General features: G+C 46.5%; 1 protein-coding gene across 2 annotated transcripts in view; it reads right to left on the bottom strand.

The window, feature by feature from the left end:
• The window catches only part of LOC139544398 (WD repeat-containing protein 7-like), a 371,233-nt gene that overhangs the window by 315,327 nt on the left and 34,646 nt on the right, over positions 1-21,260 (bottom strand). For both annotated transcript variants that reach the window (XM_071351437.1, XM_071351438.1), the window contains exons 10-12: positions 16,492-16,639; positions 15,964-16,212; positions 14,016-14,236 (exon numbers count right to left, since the gene is read on the bottom strand). In XM_071351437.1, coding sequence (XP_071207538.1) covers positions 14,016-14,236; positions 15,964-16,212; positions 16,492-16,639 — 618 coding nt within the window. The remainder of the gene's footprint in view (positions 1-14,015; positions 14,237-15,963; positions 16,213-16,491; positions 16,640-21,260) is intronic.

Raw genomic sequence — 21,260 nt, 5'->3', positions numbered from 1 at the left:
AGGGTTATACTGTATCCAGCTAACACACACCTCACCAGGGTTATACTGTATCCAGCTAACACACACCTCACCAGGGTTATACTGTATCCAGCTAACACACACCTCACCAGGGTTATACTGTATCCAGCTAACACACACCTCACCAGGGTTATACTGTATCCAGCTAACACACACCTCACCAGGGTTATACTGTATCCAGCTAACACACACCTCACCAGGGTTATACTGTATCCAGCTAACACACACCTCACCAGGGTTATACTGTATCCAGCTAACACACACCTCACCAGGGTTATACTGTATCCAGCTAACACACACCTCACCAGGGTTATACTGTATCCAGCTAACACACACCTCACCAGGGTTATACTGTATCCAGCTAACACACACCTCACCAGGGTTATACTGTATCCAGCTAACACACACCTCACCAGGGTTATACTGTATCCAGCTAACACACACCTCACCAGGGTTATACTGTATCCAGCTAACACACACCTCACCAGGGTTATACTGTATCCAGCTAACACACACCTCACCAGGGTTATACTGTATCCAGCTAACACACACCTCACCAGGGTTATACTGTATCCAGCTAACACACACCTCACCAGGGTTATAATGTAACCAGCTAACACACACCTCACCAGGGTTATACTGTATCCAGCTAACACACACCTCACCAGGGTTATACTGTATCCAGCTAACACACACCTCACCAGGGTTATACTGTATCCAGCTAACACACACCTCACCAGGGTTATACTGTATCCAGCTAACACACACCTCACCAGGGTTATACTGTATCCAGCTAACACACACCTCACCAGGGTTATACTGTATCCAGCTAACACACACCTCACCAGGGTTATACTGTATCCAGCTAACACACACCTCACCAGGGTTATACTGTATCCAGCTAACACACACCTCACCAGGGTTATAATGTATCCAGCTAACACACACCTCACCAGGGTTATACTGTATCCAGCTAACACACACCTCACCAGGGTTATACTGTATCCAGCTAACACACACCTCACCAGGGTTATACTGTATCCAGCTAACACACACCTCACCAGGGTTATACTGTAACCAGCTAACACACACCTCACCAGGGTTATACTGTATCCAGCTAACACACACCTCACCAGGGTTATACTGTAACCAGCTAACACACACCTCACCAGGGTTATACTGTATCCAGCTAACACACACCTCACCAGGGTTATACTGTATCCAGCTAACACACACCTCACCAGGGTTATACTGTATCCAGCTAACACACACCTCACCAGGGTTATACTGTATCCAGCTAACACACACCTCACCAGGGTTATACTGTAACCAGCTAACACACACCTCACCAGGGTTATACTGTATCCAGCTAACACACACCTCACCAGGGTTATACTGTATCCAGCTAACACACACCTCACCAGGGTTATACTGTATCCAGCTAACACACACCTCACCAGGGTTATACTGTATCCAGCTAACACACACCTCACCAGGGTTATACTGTAACCAGCTAACACACACCTCACCAGGGTTATACTGTATCCAGCTAACACACACCTCACCAGGGTTATACTGTATCCAGCTAACACACACCTCACCAGGGTTATACTGTATCCAGCTAACACACACCTCACCAGGGTTATACTGTATCCAGCTAACACACACCTCACCAGGGTTATACTGTATCCAGCTAACACACACCTCACCAGGGTTATACTGTATCCAGCTAACACACACCTCACCAGGGTTATACTGTATCCAGCTAACACACACCTCACCAGGGTTATAATGTAACCAGCTAACACACACCTCACCAGGGTTATACTGTATCCAGCTAACACACACCTCACCAGGGTTATACTGTATCCAGCTAACACACACCTCACCAGGGTTATACTGTATCCAGCTAACACACACCTCACCAGGGTTATACTGTATCCAGCTAACACACACCTCACCAGGGTTATACTGTATCCAGCTAACACACACCTCACCAGGGTTATACTGTATCCAGCTAACACACACCTCACCAGGGTTATACTGTATCCAGCTAACACACACCTCACCAGGGTTATACTGTATCCAGCTAACACACACCTCACCAGGGTTATACTGTATCCAGCTAACACACACCTCACCAGGGTTATACTGTATCCAGCTAACACACACCTCACCAGGGTTATACTGTATCCAGCTAACACACACCTCACCAGGGTTATACTGTATCCAGCTAACACACACCTCACCAGGGTTATAATGTATCCAGCTAACACACACCTCACCAGGGTTATACTGTATCCAGCTAACACACACCTCACCAGGGTTATACTGTAACCAGCTAACACACACCTCACCAGGGTTATACTGTATCCAGCTAACACACACCTCACCAGGGTTATACTGTAACCAGCTAACACACACCTCACCAGGGTTATACTGTATCCAGCTAACACACACCTCACCAGGGTTATACTGTATCCAGCTAACACACACCTCACCAGGGTTATACTGTATCCAGCTAACACACACCTCACCAGGGTTATAATGTAACCAGCTAACACACACCTCACCAGGGTTATACTGTATCCAGCTAACACACACCTCACCAGGGTTATACTGTATCCAGCTAACACACACCTCACCAGGGTTATACTGTATCCAGCTAACACACACCTCACCAGGGTTATACTGTATCCAGCTAACACACACCTCACCAGGGTTATACTGTATCCAGCTAACACACACCTCACCAGGGTTATACTGTATCCAGCTAACACACACCTCACCAGGGTTATACTGTATCCAGCTAACACACACCTCACCAGGGTTATACTGTATCCAGCTAACACACACCTCACCAGGGTTATACTGTATCCAGCTAACACACACCTCACCAGGGTTATACTGTATCCAGCTAACACACACCTCACCAGGGTTATACTGTATCCAGCTAACACACACCTCACCAGGGTTATACTGTATCCAGCTAACACACACCTCACCAGGGTTATACTGTATCCAGCTAACACACACCTCACCAGGGTTATAATGTATCCAGCTAACACACACCTCACCAGGGTTATACTGTATCCAGCTAACACACACCTCACCAGGGTTATACTGTATCCAGCTAACACACACCTCACCAGGGTTATACTGTATCCAGCTAACACACACCTCACCAGGGTTATACTGTATCCAGCTAACACACACCTCACCAGGGTTATACTGTATCCAGCTAACACACACCTCACCAGGGTTATACTGTATCCAGCTAACACACACCTCACCAGGGTTATACTGTATCCAGCTAACACACACCTCACCAGGGTTATACTGTATCCAGCTAACACACACCTCACCAGGGTTATACTGTATCCAGCTAACACACACCTCACCAGGGTTATACTGTATCCAGCTAACACACACCTCACCAGGGTTATACTGTATCCAGCTAACACACACCTCACCAGGGTTATACTGTATCCAGCTAACACACACCTCACCAGGGTTATACTGTATCCAGCTAACACACACCTCACCAGGGTTATACTGTATCCAGCTAACACACACCTCACCAGGGTTATACTGTATCCAGCTAACACACACCTCACCAGGGTTATACTGTATCCAGCTAACACACACCTCACCAGGGTTATACTGTATCCAGCTAACACACACCTCACCAGGGTTATACTGTATCCAGCTAACACACACCTCACCAGGGTTATACTGTATCCAGCTAACACACACCTCACCAGGGTTATACTGTATCCAGCTAACACACACCTCACCAGGGTTATACTGTATCCAGCTAACACACACCTCACCAGGGTTATACTGTATCCAGCTAACACACACCTCACCAGGGTTATAATGTAACCAGCTAACACACACCTCACCAGGGTTATACTGTATCCAGCTAACACACACCTCACCAGGGTTATACTGTATCCAGCTAACACACACCTCACCAGGGTTATACTGTATCCAGCTAACACACACCTCACCAGGGTTATACTGTATCCAGCTAACACACACCTCACCAGGGTTATACTGTATCCAGCTAACACACACCTCACCAGGGTTATACTGTAACCAGCTAACACACACCTCACCAGGGTTATACTGTATCCAGCTAACACACACCTCACCAGGGTTATACTGTATCCAGCTAACACACACCTCACCAGGGTTATACTGTATCCAGCTAACACACACCTCACCAGGGTTATACTGTATCCAGCTAACACACACCTCACCAGGGTTATACTGTATCCAGCTAACACACACCTCACCAGGGTTATACTGTATCCAGCTAACACACACCTCACCAGGGTTATACTGTATCCAGCTAACACACACCTCACCAGGGTTATACTGTATCCAGCTAACACACACCTCACCAGGGTTATACTGTATCCAGCTAACACACACCTCACCAGGGTTATACTGTATCCAGCTAACACACACCTCACCAGGGTTATACTGTATCCAGCTAACACACACCTCACCAGGGTTATACTGTATCCAGCTAACACACACCTCACCAGGGTTATACTGTAACCAGCTAACACACACCTCACCAGGGTTATACTGTATCCAGCTAACACACACCTCACCAGGGTTATACTGTAACCAGCTAACACACACCTCACCAGGGTTATACTGTATCCAGCTAACACACACCTCACCAGGGTTATACTGTATCCAGCTAACACACACCTCACCAGGGTTATACTGTATCCAGCTAACACACACCTCACCAGGGTTATACTGTATCCAGCTAACACACACCTCACCAGGGTTATACTGTAACCAGCTAACACACACCTCACCAGGGTTATACTGTATCCAGCTAACACACACCTCACCAGGGTTATACTGTATCCAGCTAACACACACCTCACCAGGGTTATACTGTATCCAGCTAACACACACCTCACCAGGGTTATACTGTATCCAGCTAACACACACCTCACCAGGGTTATACTGTAACCAGCTAACACACACCTCACCAGGGTTATACTGTAACCAGCTAACACACACCTCACCAGGGTTATACTGTATCCAGCTAACACACACCTCACCAGGGTTATACTGTATCCAGCTAACACACACCTCACCAGGGTTATACTGTATCCAGCTAACACACACCTCACCAGGGTTATACTGTATCCAGCTAACACACACCTCACCAGGGTTATACTGTATCCAGCTAACACACACCTCACCAGGGTTATACTGTATCCAGCTAACACACACCTCACCAGGGTTATACTGTATCCAGCTAACACACACCTCACCAGGGTTATAATGTAACCAGCTAACACACACCTCACCAGGGTTATACTGTATCCAGCTAACACACACCTCACCAGGGTTATACTGTATCCAGCTAACACACACCTCACCAGGGTTATACTGTATCCAGCTAACACACACCTCACCAGGGTTATACTGTATCCAGCTAACACACACCTCACCAGGGTTATACTGTATCCAGCTAACACACACCTCACCAGGGTTATACTGTATCCAGCTAACACACACCTCACCAGGGTTATACTGTATCCAGCTAACACACACCTCACCAGGGTTATACTGTATCCAGCTAACACACACCTCACCAGGGTTATACTGTATCCAGCTAACACACACCTCACCAGGGTTATACTGTATCCAGCTAACACACACCTCACCAGGGTTATACTGTATCCAGCTAACACACACCTCACCAGGGTTATACTGTATCCAGCTAACACACACCTCACCAGGGTTATAATGTATCCAGCTAACACACACCTCACCAGGGTTATACTGTATCCAGCTAACACACACCTCACCAGGGTTATACTGTAACCAGCTAACACACACCTCACCAGGGTTATACTGTATCCAGCTAACACACACCTCACCAGGGTTATACTGTATCCAGCTAACACACACCTCACCAGGGTTATACTGTATCCAGCTAACACACACCTCACCAGGGTTATAATGTAACCAGCTAACACACACCTCACCAGGGTTATACTGTATCCAGCTAACACACACCTCACCAGGGTTATACTGTATCCAGCTAACACACACCTCACCAGGGTTATACTGTAACCAGCTAACACACACCTCACCAGGGTTATACTGTATCCAGCTAACACACACCTCACCAGGGTTATACTGTATCCAGCTAACACACACCTCACCAGGGTTATACTGTATCCAGCTAACACACACCTCACCAGGGTTATACTGTATCCAGCTAACACACACCTCACCAGGGTTATACTGTATCCAGCTAACACACACCTCACCAGGGTTATACTGTATCCAGCTAACACACACCTCACCAGGGTTATACTGTATCCAGCTAACACACACCTCACCAGGGTTATACTGTAACCAGCTAACACACACCTCACCAGGGTTATACTGTATCCAGCTAACACACACCTCACCAGGGTTATACTGTATCCAGCTAACACACACCTCACCAGGGTTATACTGTATCCAGCTAACACACACCTCACCAGGGTTATACTGTATCCAGCTAACACACACCTCACCAGGGTTATACTGTATCCAGCTAACACACACCTCACCAGGGTTATACTGTATCCAGCTAACACACACCTCACCAGGGTTATACTGTATCCAGCTAACACACACCTCACCAGGGTTATACTGCATCCAGCTAACACACACCTCACCAGGGTTATACTGTATCCAGCTAACACACACCTCACCAGGGTTATACTGTATCCAGCTAACACACACCTCACCAGGGTTATACTGTATCCAGCTAACACACACCTCACCAGGGTTATACTGTAACCAGCTAACACACACCTCACCAGGGTTATACTGTATCCAGCTAACACACACCTCACCAGGGTTATACTGTAACCAGCTAACACACACCTCACCAGGGTTATACTGTATCCAGCTAACACACACCTCACCAGGGTTATACTGTATCCAGCTAACACACACCTCACCAGGGTTATACTGTATCCAGCTAACACACACCTCACCAGGGTTATACTGTATCCAGCTAACACACACCTCACCAGGGTTATACTGTATCCAGCTAACACACACCTCACCAGGGTTATACTGTATCCAGCTAACACACACCTCACCAGGGTTATACTGTATCCAGCTAACACACACCTCACCAGGGTTATACTGTATCCAGCTAACACACACCTCACCAGGGTTATACTGTAACCAGCTAACACACACCTCACCAGGGTTATAATGTAACCAGCTAACACACACCTCACCAGGGTTATACTGTATCCAGCTAACACACACCTCACCAGGGTTATACTGTATCCAGCTAACACACACCTCACCAGGGTTATACTGTATCCAGCTAACACACACCTCACCAGGGTTATACTGTATCCAGCTAACACACACCTCACCAGGGTTATACTGTATCCAGCTAACACACACCTCACCAGGGTTATACTGTATCCAGCTAACACACACCTCACCAGGGTTATACTGTATCCAGCTAACACACACCTCACCAGGGTTATACTGTATCCAGCTAACACACACCTCACCAGGGTTATACTGTATCCAGCTAACACACACCTCACCAGGGTTATACTGTATCCAGCTAACACACACCTCACCAGGGTTATACTGTATCCAGCTAACACACACCTCACCAGGGTTATACTGTATCCAGCTAACACACACCTCACCAGGGTTATACTGTATCCAGCTAACACACACCTCACCAGGGTTATACTGTATCCAGCTAACACACACCTCACCAGGGTTATACTGTATCCAGCTAACACACACCTCACCAGGGTTATACTGTATCCAGCTAACACACACCTCACCAGGGTTATAATGTATCCAGCTAACACACACCTCACCAGGGTTATACTGTATCCAGCTAACACACACCTCACCAGGGTTATACTGTATCCAGCTAACACACACCTCACCAGGGTTATAATGTAACCAGCTAACACACACCTCACCAGGGTTATAATGTATCCAGCTAACACACACCTCACCAGGGTTATACTGTATCCAGCTAACACACACCTCACCAGGGTTATACTGTATCCAGCTAACACACACCTCACCAGGGTTATACTGTATCCAGCTAACACACACCTCACCAGGGTTATAATGTATCCAGCTAACACACACCTCACCAGGGTTATACTGTATCCAGCTAACACACACCTCACCAGGGTTATACTGTATCCAGCTAACACACACCTCACCAGGGTTATACTGTATCCAGCTAACACACACCTCACCAGGGTTATACTGTATCCAGCTAACACACACCTCACCAGGGTTATACTGTATCCAGCTAACACACACCTCACCAGGGTTATACTGTATCCAGCTAACACACACCTCACCAGGGTTATACTGTATCCAGCTAACACACACCTCACCAGGGTTATACTGTATCCAGCTAACACACACCTCACCAGGGTTATACTGTATCCAGCTAACACACACCTCACCAGGGTTATACTGTATCCAGCTAACACACACCTCACCAGGGTTATACTGTATCCAGCTAACACACACCTCACCAGGGTTATACTGTATCCAGCTAACACACACCTCACCAGGGTTATACTGTATCCAGCTAACACACACCTCACCAGGGTTATACTGTATCCAGCTAACACACACCTCACCAGGGTTATACTGTATCCAGCTAACACACACCTCACCAGGGTTATAATGTAACCAGCTAACACACACCTCACCAGGGTTATACTGTATCCAGCTAACACACACCTCACCAGGGTTATACTGTATCCAGCTAACACACACCTCACCAGGGTTATACTGTATCCAGCTAACACACACCTCACCAGGGTTATACTGTATCCAGCTAACACACACCTCACCAGGGTTATACTGTATCCAGCTAACACACACCTCACCAGGGTTATAATGTAACCAGCTAACACACACCTCACCAGGGTTATAATGTAACCAGCTAACACACACCTCACCAGGGTTATACTGTATCCAGCTAACACACACCTCACCAGGGTTATAATGTAACCAGCTAACACACACCTCACCAGGGTTATACTGTATCCAGCTAACACACACCTCACCAGGGTTATACTGTATCCAGCTAACACACACCTCACCAGGGTTATACTGTATCCAGCTAACACACACCTCACCAGGGTTATACTGTAACCAGCTAACACACACCTCACCAGGGTTATACTGTATCCAGCTAACACACACCTCACCAGGGTTATAATGTATCCAGCTAACACACACCTCACCAGGGTTATACTGTATCCAGCTAGCACACACCTCACCAGGGTTATACTGTATCCAGCTAACACACACCTCACCAGGGTTATACTGTATCCAGCTAACACACACCTCACCAGGGTTATACTGTATCCAGCTAACACACACCTCACCAGGGTTATACTGTATCCAGCTAACACACACCTCACCAGGGTTATACTGTATCCAGCTAACACACACCTCACCAGGGTTATAATGTAACCAGCTAACACACACCTCACCAGGGTTATACTGTATCCAGCTAACACACACCTCACCAGGGTTATACTGTATCCAGCTAACACACACCTCACCAGGGTTATAATGTAACCAGCTAACACACACCTCACCAGGGTTATACTGTATCCAGCTAACACACACCTCACCAGGGTTATAATGTAACCAGCTAACACACACCTCACCAGGGTTATACTGTATCCAGCTAACACACACCTCACCAGGGTTATACTGTATCCAGCTAACACACACCTCACCAGGGTTATACTGTATCCAGCTAACACACACCTCACCAGGGTTATAATGTAACCAGCTAACACACACCTCACCAGGGTTATAATGTAACCAGCTAACACACACCTCACCAGGGTTATACTGTATCCAGCTAACACACACCTCACCAGGGTTATACTGTATCCAGCTAACACACACCTCACCAGGGTTATACTGTATCCAGCTAACACACACCTCACCAGGGTTATACTGTATCCAGCTAACACACACCTCACCAGGGTTATAATGTAACCAGCTAACACACACCTCACCAGGGTTATAATGTAACCAGCTAACACACACCTCACCAGGGTTATACTGTATCCAGCTAACACACACCTCACCAGGGTTATACTGTATCCAGCTAACACACACCTCACCAGGGTTATACTGTATCCAGCTAACACACACCTCACCACTCCTCACCTCGCCACGCTACATCCAGCTAGCACACATCAAGGCTAGTGTACTGTACAAGGACTAGAGAGTGTGTATCCAGGGCCAAGAGCAGGGCTAGACAGAGTGGGAAGTGTATGGGTGAAATACAGAGAGCCTTTAACAACGCTCTGGAGAAGACTGCTGTTCAGGGTCATCTTTATGAACCAATCAGCTTGGATGTACTAAGGAGGACGAAGAGCCGTCCAGACAGGCACCTCCCCAACAGGGATTATGGATCCCGCCAGCCTCGCTCTCTTGCTCTCTCACGTATCAATTAAATGTCCAGCTCCTTAAGTATCGACATGCTGTAAAGTAGCTGCATAACTAAACAGGTCATTAAGAGCAGAATAGACACCTTTACTTACAGTGTGGACCAGTCTCATGTAATGGACACCAATTTGGTACCTGTCATTCAGACAGAGACAGACACAGAGAGGATAGAAGAGAATACTTGGCCGCTGAGGGATGGATGGATGGATGGATGGAGGTTGTGCGTTGGTGTGTGTGTGTGTGTGTCAGGCCTCTCCACGTTTCTTAAGAAGAAGCAGGAGGCAGCATTGAGTGAGATCAGAGGACTATTTTTATTTTTTTATTTCACCTTTATTTAACCAGGTAGGCTAGTTGAGAACAAGTTCTCATTTACAACTGCGACCTCTGGTCAAGATAAAGCATAGAACCAACGACTAGAATCAACGATCACTCTGAGGCCTCGCCTCTCTACGCTGGAAAATCCACTACAGTCATTTAACCTGTTAGTGTGTAGGTGCGCTATTTTCACTTTGGCAAAAAATCGTGCCCAAATGAAACGGCCTTGTACTCTATTCTAGATCGTACAATATGCATATTATTATTACTATTGGATAGAAAACACTCAAGTTTCTAAAACTGTTTGAATTATATCTGTGAGTTAAACAGAACTCATTTTGCAGCAAACTTCCAGATAGGAAGTGAGAAATCTGAAAACGATGTTCTGTTCCGGGGCCTGCCTATTCAATTGTCTAATTTCTATGGATTTGCATGCACTGCATACGCCTTCCACTAGATGTCAACAGGCAGTGGAAGGTGGAATGGGGTGTCTAGCTTGATCTGAGGTCGAACAAGAGCTCTTGGAATGACGTGACCACAATTTCCTTGCTCTACCTAGGCGCGGGAAGGACATCAGCATTGGCTTCTGAAAAGCGTTCGGTATAGACGGCTAATATCTCCGGCTTTGTTTTTATTTGATACATATTAGAAAAACATCATAAAGTAGTTTTTTTTCAACCGAGTTTCATCAGTTTATTTAACGTTTAATGGGTCTTTTTGGAGTTTTCCGTTCTATGCGTCGAGAGGACGCCCCACATGGCTAGCTAAGGTTGCTAATTCGACAGGAGAGAAGGACATTCTAAAACCAAACAACGATTTATTCTGGACAAAGGACTCCTTGTACAAGATTCTGATGGAAGCTCATCAAAAGTAAGAACAATTTATGATGTTATTTCGTATTTCTGCGGAAAATGTTTAGTCCTATTCTCCGCACTTTTTGCGGGCGCTGTCTCGCTATAACGTAAGCTGTTTGTCATGGTAAAGTTAATTTAAAAAATCTAACACGGCGGTTGCATTAAAACCTCTCTGGGATAGATGGGACGCTTGCGTCCCAACAGCCATGTCAAAATGTAGAGCGCCAAATTCAAAAAAATTATATAAAATTAAACTTGATTAAATCACACATATAAGATATCAAATTAAAGCTACACTCGTTGTGAATCCAGCCAACATGTCAGATTTCAAAAAGGCTTTTCGGCGAAAGCAAACGATGCTATTATCTGAGGATACACCATAGTAAACAAAGAGAGAGAAGCATATTTCAACCATGCCGGCGCTACTCAAAACGCAGAAATAAAATATAAAAAACGCATTACCTTTTATGAGATTCTTTTGTTGGCACTCCAATATGTCCCATAAACATCACAAGTGGTCCTTTAGTTCGATTAATTCCGTCCATATATATCCAAATTGTCCATGTATTTGGCGCCGTTGTACCAGGAAAAACAGCGTTCAATTTGAGCAAAATCACGACACAATATCTAAAAAAAATTACCTCTAAACTTTGCCAAAACATTTCAAAGTACTTTTGTAATACAGCTTAAGGTATTTGTAAACGTTAATAATCGATCAAATTGAAGACAGGTCAATCTGTTTTCAATACAGGATATCAACAAACTCACGGAACATTTCATGTCTTGCCCAAATCTCAAACATAAACAAACGACGTCACTCCACTTCCGGGTCAATATCTTTTTCACCTCACTAAGAAAAAACCTTAACCATTTTCCATACAATGGCGACATCCAGTGGAAGCAGTAGAAACTGCGCATTTACTGATTAGAATTCTGGTTTGCCCAACACAATCCATTGAACATAGAGGAACTGAACAATAAAAAAGTTAGTCCTCAGGGTTTTGACTGCTATATAAGTTCTGTTATACTTACAGATATGATTCAAACAGTTTTAGAAACTTCAGAGTGTTTTCTATCCAAATCTACTAATTATATGCATATCTTATATTCTGGGGATGAGTAGCACGAAGTTGAAATTGCGCACGCTATTTTTCCCTAAGTGAAAACTCTGCACCCTATCCTAGAGAAGTTAAGAACTAGTGTATCTTTCATTTGCTATCCAACATGTATTTTTAGTAAAGTTTATGATGAGTTATTTGGTCAGATTAGGTGAGTGTCAGAAATATATCCGGACATTCTGGGAAAAAGTTGCTACATTTTCACAATGTATAACCAAGGTTTTCAGCTCTAAATATGCAAATTTTCGAACAAAACATAAATGTTTTGTGTAACATGATGTTATAAGACTGTCATCTGATGAAGTTGGTCAAGGTTAGTGATTTATTTTATATTTATTGCTGGTTTTTGCGAATGCTATCTTTGCGGTGAATGAATGTGGTTGTGTGTTTGGCTATTGTGGTAAGCTAATATAATGCTATATTGTGTTTTCGCTGTAAAACACATCAAAAATCGGAAATATTGTCTGGATTCACAAGATGTTTATCTTTCATTTGCTGTACACCATGTATTTTTCATAAATGTTTTATGATGAGTATTTAGGTATTTCACGTTGCTCTCTGTAATTAGTCTGGCTGCTTCGATGCTATTTGTGATTGTAGCTGCAATGTAAAACTATGATTTATACCTCAAATATACACATTTTTCGAACAAAACATAAATGTATTGTGTAACATGTTATAAGACTGTCATCTGATGAAGTTGTTTCTTGGTTAGTGACTAATTATATCTATATTTTGTCGGTTTTTTGAAAGCTACCTATACGGTGGATAAATAGCGTTGTGTGTTTGGCTATTGTGGTGAGCTAACACAAATATATATTGTGTTTTCGCTGTAAAACATTTTAAAAAATCGGACATGTTGGCTAGATTCACAAGATGTTTATCTTTCATTTGCAGTATTGGACTTGTTAATGTGTGGAAGTTAAATATTTCTAAAACATATCTTTTGAATTTCGCGCTCTGCGAAGGCAGCGGAATGTTGTGGGTGTTCCGCTAGCGGAACCCCGGGGCGAGAAAGGTTAAAAAAAAGGGGGTAGTATTTTATGTTTGAAAACCCATTCATATTTTCATTACAGTACCACACCCACAAAGAAATGCACTGATGAAAGAGTGAGGGCTGGGGAGGGAATTTCAAAACCAAATTCCCTTTACTTCTATATGTGTACACTGTACTCACGCTGCAGTTCTCAGGCGGGACCAGGATCTGTGTGATCTCTCCCCCGTGGACACAGAAGACGTGCTTCATCTCTCCCGTGAAGATGTCCCAGACGATAACGCTGAAGTCCACGCCGCCGGAGACCAGGGAGCGCTGGTCGTAGCGAGGGGACACCTGGTGAGGGTACAGCAGGCACGTCACTTTGTTACGGTGACCACGCAGGGTGCGGTGAGGGGGCCAACCTATAGAGAGAGAGAGGAGATAGTAACAGTCACTAACCCTCAGGGTGCGGTGAGGGGGCCAGCCTGGGAACGAGAGAAGACCTTTTTATAATGTTGTACGTGCTCTTATCCAGAGATACAATCAGTGGTAAAACAATCACACACACACACCCCCCCTCCATCCAATACTCTAGACCCTGATGATACAAACCTTAGAAATCACAAGATATATGGGCTGCAGGATACGACTACAGGCTATTGATTATTTGAGAAAGTAGCAAATCAAATATATTGCGCTCCGTTCCTCGCCTCAGGCTGCACAAACTGTTCTCTCAGCAGGTGATCATATTTTCACCCATCACACTATTCTCAATTTAATCTTTACAAATATGTAAAATTAGTTTTGATTCAGAATTTATCAACGGGCAGGAACAAAGGGATGGGAAGAAACACCAGTAATCTGTATGAACTGAAATAGGGAATGGAGGCCATTTTCCTGGAGGCCATTTTCCCAACGGGACGTTTTTCAACTCATGGTGAGTAGGTTACTCTGGTCATTTTGCTGCGTGACAAGTGATATTCCCACCCCAAACTCCGTATGCCATGGACTCTCCCAACCTAGTTCCTGCAGCGACCCAGTGAAATTATTTGGGAAACCAAGTTAAAATCTGTTTGGGAACATAAGACAGTAAAAATGTTTTTCACAAGAAAATGGAGGGACAATAGACAATAGAGCCCTGAGTACCAGGCCATTAGGACCTGATGGTTGTTTGACAAGCTGGGTACTACTAACACATGTCCAGAGTGATTAAAAGGAGGTTACCATGACTCAACGGTCACGTGGAATTTGTCTGCGGTCATGACTCATGACTGCCGGTGTAGCGGTAAAACAGCCGCCGCCACAGCCCTATGTACAACAGTTTTAGGTATCCCCTTTGCTTTTTCCCTTCCCCATCCCCCTCCCACACTCTCCCAACCCCCCCTCCCTCACCCACACTTTCCCCCTCCCTCACCCACTCTCCCCTGACCCCCACTTTCCCCTGAACCCCCCTCCCTCACCCACTGTCCCGTGACCTCCCCTCCCCCACCCACACTCTCCTGACTCCCCCTCCCTCCCACACTCCCCTGACCCCCCTCCCTCACCCACAATCTCCCCTGACCCCCCCTCCCTCACTCTACCCTGAACCCCCCCTCCCTCCCACTCTCCCCTGACCCCCCTTCCCTCCCACTCTCCCCTGACCCCCCCCTCCCTCCCACTCTCCCCTGACCCCCCCCTCCCACGAACCCCCCCCCCCTCCCACTCTCCCCTGAACCCCCCCCCTCCCACTCTCCCCTGAACCCCCCCCCCCTCCCACTCTCCCCTGACCCCCCCTCCCTCCCACTCTCCCCTGACCCCCCCTCCCTCCCACTCTCCCCTGACCCCCCCTCCCTCACCCACTCTACCCTGAACCCCCCCTACCACTATACCCTGAACCCCCCCTCCCACTCTCCCTTGACACCCACTCCCTCCCACTCTCCCCTGAACCCCCCCCACCCTCCCACCCTCCCCTGAGCCCCCCTCCCACTCTCCCCTGACACCCCCTCCCTCCCACTCTCCCCTGACCCCCCTCCCTCCCCCCCTCCCTCACACTCCTCTGACCCCCCCCCTCACCCTCCTCTGACCCCCCCTCCCACCTGACCCCCCCCCTCCCTCCCACTCTCCCCTGACCCCCCCTCCCTCCCACTCTCCCCTGACCCCCCTCCCTCACCTCTACGCAGCATGTGTTCTCCCTGCAGCAGCTGTACGATGGCGGTCTGCGTGGCGGGCACCAGGATAATGCTTCCGTCCTCTCTGCCACACACCAGCCTGCCCTGGGAGGGGATGTAGACGCTGGCCGTCACCTTGATGGGCTCCTCCGACCCGGGCGTCACACTCAGCTGGTCTATGATGCCCGCCGACGGGGGAGCCAGCTTATCAAAGGCCTCCTGGAGGGAGATGGTGGAGGACACCTGGAGCTCTGGAGAAACAGGGAAGTAGAGAACAACAGTATTAACTATGTATAGACCCAAAACAGACACATCTATCCAACCTGACTTACACCAGAGAAGGGCCTTTGCTTAGTGGCATTGCATAGTCATGAAGATGAACCATAAGGAATGTACTACACATGCCCTGCACTGGAAGGGATTGATTTCACTGGTTTTTGCCAGCTGATGGCATAACAGCCATCTAATTCTCACCCGCAGCATCCCTACAGACTTGGGACACTTCCGCCACCCAGTGGACTAAACGGTACCTGCTGCGGTGGAGAGGGGCTGCAGGGGCGAGGTGTCTGGGATGCTCCAGAGGGTGAGGCGTCCGGCTGAATCTCCCTGGACCAGCAGCTTGTGGAAGGGCTCCCGACGGCCGTAGAAGAACCGTGTCACCGGGGGACAGATGAGCAGCTGGAACACGGAACATAGAACGTTAGTTAGAGGGAAAATAGTGTTCTAGAATGTGAACACTAGTATCATGTTTGTATATCTCTGTGTTCAGGGTCATATCTACGGCAGGACATTACTGTCTCTGGCAAAGCACAGTACCATGTAACATACATACATACAGGAACCACCTACACCGTCCTATATCCATGCCAATACCATTATTTGTGCTGTGAGATAAATGGTCTTGTCCTAGTCCTAACGATAACAATTATTTCATAACAACTACAGGGATTGTATTAAAGGATAGTAAATGGTGAAAATGAAAGCAGGACAGCGTACCGTAGTCTTGTTGTACCATGGATCTAAAAAATAACTCCAGAATATTATATTCTGCTGTGTACAAGAAGGGGAAGCCGGCGTTGCAAGGGGACATGATCTCATGCCATGGGAGCATTGTGATGTGCCGTTAACGTTTAGCACTGTAAAAACACCACTGTGATATTAAGAGGATGCCAAGCAGGAAGAAGGGACTGCTTACTCAACTACCAACAGGGTTACCTACAGTACATGCAGGGATCAACCCCCCCCCATACTAAAATATCCCCTAACTCAGTTCTCTGGACAGCAAAGCACTGAATCATCTGGATACAAACCAGCTAGCGAGACACAATAAATTGTTGAGGCAGAACACTGGTGCCATGAACAAAAAAAAAGAGACTTCTGAAAATTCGGGATCTGTTTTTTGTGTTTGCCTACCTAACAGATCTAGTAGGACTGAATATCGATAGTTATGCATGCTGGTTAATGGTCCTTCACTAACTGACCCTTTGCCCGGTAAAACTAATTGCACCCTGGTCAAAAGTAGTGCACCATGTAGGGAATAGGGTGCCATATGGCTCTGGTCTAAAGTAGTGCACTACGTAGGGAATAGGGTGCCATAGGGCTCTGGTCTAAAGTAGTGCACTACGTAGGGAATAGGGTGCCATATGGCTCTGGCCTAAAGTAGTGCACTACGTAGGGAGCCATAGGGCTCTCGTCTAAAGTAGTGCACCATGTAGGGAATATGGTGCCATAGGGCTCTGGTATAAAGCAGTGCACTACGTAGGGAAGTGTGCGCCATTTGGGACGTAAACTTTGATCTTTCATTTGACCTATTTACACTGCTATAATTGTGTTCCTGACTGCAGTAGAAAAAAGGCACAGTGGTAACCAACCTAACGACCTGGAAACCTGCCCGCTGACCCCATTTCCAGGAAGTCCTAGTTAACGTGATTGTCACGGTAACAGAAAAAGATGGGATGGAACCGGATCCCTCTAATGTCTAATGGAGGAGACACTCTGTGGCCAGGTTGTCAGGTAGTCAGTCACCTGACATGAGGTCGCCTAATATGAGGTTGCTAGATGTTGAGGTAGATGCTCAGACTACAGTCAATTGACTTGACACTGTCTGGGAAACAAGGTAGAAGTGATAGTTAAATGAAGGACCTCGTAAAAAAGAACCTTGATCATTGCCCGAATATAAAATAAACTAAAAAAGGTACATCGGAAGTTTATTAGCATGGAAATCAGCGGACTGAACAATAAACGTAGCATGTACGAAGTTCCTTACTGTTTACCATATGTCAAATCTGTGTAGGTTGACAGGCTTATGTATATACAGAAGTCGGATCTTAAATTGACCTGGTTCGTCGCAGGAGGAAAATAATCCATCCTGCAGCAGGAAGATTTGAATATCAGAAGAATATGTTTAGAATGGCCACCAGGTGGCAGCTTGTAACGGTGTTTGTATACAATGCAGAAATAAACTCAGCAAAAAAAGAAATGTCCCTTTTTCAGGACCCTTTCTTTCAAAGAAAATTAAACTAAATATGTTCACAGATCTTCATTGTAAAGGGTTTAAACACCATTTCCCATGCTTGTTCAATGAACCATAAACAATTAATTAACATGCACCTGTGGAACGGTCGTTAAGACACTAACAACTTACAGAAGGCAATTAAGGTCACAGTTATGAAAATTTAGGACACTAAAGAGGCCTTTCTACTGACTCTGAAAAACACGAAAAAGAAAGATGCCCAGGGTCCAGGCTCATCTGCGTGAACGTGCCTTAGGTATGCTGCAAGGAGGCATGAGGACTGCAGATGTGGCCAAGGCAATAAATTGCAATGTCTGTACTGTGAGACGCCTAAGACAGCGCTACAGGGAGACAGGACTGACAGTGGCAGTCCACGTGTAACAAAACCTGCACAGGATCGGTACATCCGAACATCACACCTGCGAGACAGGTACAGGATGGCATCAACAACTGCCCGAGTTACACCAGGAATGCACAATCCCTCCATCAGTGCTCAGACTGTCCGCAATAAGCTGAGAGGCTGGACTGAGGGCTTCTAAGGCGGGTCCTCACCAGACATCACAAGCAACAACGTCACCTATGGGCACAAACCCACCATCACTGGACCAGACAGGGCTGGCAAAAAGTGCTCTTCACTGACGAGTCACGGTTTTGTCTCACCAGGGGTGAAGGTCGGATTCGCGTTTATCGTTGAAGGGATGAGCGTTACACCGAGGCCTGTACTCCGGAGCGGGATCGATTTGAAGGTGGAGGGTCTGTCATGGTCTGGGGCGGTGTGTCACAGCATCATCGGAATGAGCTTGTTGTCATTGCAGGCAATCTCAACGCTGTGCGTTACAAGGAAGACATCCTCCTCCCTCATGTGGTACCCTTCCTGCAGGCTCATCCTGACATGACCCTACAGCATGACAATGCCACCAGCCATACTGCTCGTTATGTGCGTGATTTCCTGCAAGACAGGAATGTCAGTGTTCTGCCACGGCCCGAGAAGAGCCCGGATCTCAATCCCATTGAGCACGTCTGGGACCTGTTGGATCAGAGGGTGAGGGCTAGGGACATCCCCCCAGAAATGTCCAGGAACTTGAAGGTGCCTTGGTGGAAGAGTGGGGTAACATCTCACAGCAAGAACTGGCAAATCTGGTACAGTCCATGAGGAGGAGATGCACTGCAGTACTTAATGCAGCTGGTGGCCACACCAGATACTGACTGTTACTTTTGATTTCGCCCCCCCCTTTTTGTTCAGGGACACATTATTCAATTTCTGTTAGTCACGTCTGTGGAACTTGTTCAGTTTATGTCTCAGTTGTTGAAACTTGTTATGTTCATACAAATATATATATATTTTTTTTGCTGAGTTTATATGTAGGCTACTTGGAGGCTTTTGTTGTTGTTGAGGCTACAGCATTTCTCTGCTGAATTCTTATGTGAATTATAATAAATTGACATTTTTTAAGTGGTAGATGTATTTTTCATTTTATTTTTTTATTTTTTAAATATCAATTGTTTTATTATATGTTGAAGGCAATCAATAGGTAGAATAAATGATTGGTAACCTTAACATATATAAATGCCAGAATCGACATGGTTCGAATCCGGCCCACTGCTCTTTGACTCATGGATGAATGTCTATTTTTGAAACATTCATTCCGAGTGGTTTGGGGAAGGCTTAATGCCGAGTTCAAAACAACTGGAAACTCTAAGTCTCCAACTTCCGACTTCAGTGCGTTCAAGACAACTGGGAACGAGCTCCGAATGAGAGAAGACAAACCCCCCAAAAAAGTTGAGGTCATCCAACTTGGAATTCCGAGTCGGGAAACTCTTTCCGACCTGAAGATCACTGACGTCATGATTTGACCTCGAGTTTCCAGTTGTCACGAACGCACTGAAGTCGGAGATTTAAGACTTCCCAGATGATTTGAACGCGGCACTGCTTGTGTAGCCAGCGGACATGAGTTGGTCACGGTCAAGTGATGCGGTAGTCCCGCCTGCGAACTTCAAAACTAGTGTCTGCCCTTGGCTCAAGATGTTGGTTGATACTCTGAAACCCGGGGCTCAGAGTATCATGCATGTTACACTTGCAACCAAACTCTCTCATTCTCTCTCGTTCGCCTTGGCCGACATGAGTAAGACATTTCAGCGTTTTAAACCTCGCAAGGCTGCAGGCCCAGACGGCATCCCTAGCCGCGTCCTCAGAGCATGTGCAGACCAGCTGGCTGGAATGTTTACGGACGTATTTAAATCGCTCCCAATCCCAGGGTGCTGTCCCCACTTGCTTCAAGATGTCCACCATTGTTCCTGTACCCAAGAAAGCAAAGGTAACTGAACTAAATTACTATCACCCCGCCCTGTGCAACTGGGTCCTGGACTTCCTGACGGGCCCCCCCAGGTGGTGAAGGTAGGAAACAACACCTTCACTTCACTGATCCTCAACACAGGGGCCCCACGGGGGTTGAGTGCACAGCCCCCTGTTCACCCATGACCGCATGGCCTCCAACTCAATCATAGATTTTGCAGATGACACAAGCATAGAAGTCCTGATTACCAACAATGACGAGAGCCGACGGAGGTGGTTAGGGTCCTGGCGGAGTGGTGCCAGGAAAACAGCAGAGGGAGCACGCCCCCATCCACATTGACGCAGTGGAGAAGGTGGAAAGCTTCGAGTTCCTCGGCGTACACATCACTGACAAATCTGAAATGGTCCACCCACACAGACAGTGTGATGAAGGCGCAACAGTGCCTCTTCAACCTCAGGAGGCTGAAGAAATTCAGCTAAGACCCTCAAACTTT

The sequence above is a fragment of the Salvelinus alpinus genome, chromosome 18 (genome assembly GCF_045679555.1).
Source record: "Salvelinus alpinus chromosome 18, SLU_Salpinus.1, whole genome shotgun sequence".
Taxonomy (NCBI): Eukaryota; Metazoa; Chordata; class Actinopteri; order Salmoniformes; family Salmonidae; genus Salvelinus; species Salvelinus alpinus.
Note: the sequence above shows the minus strand (reverse complement) of the source record. Positions and strands in the feature narration are given on the sequence as shown.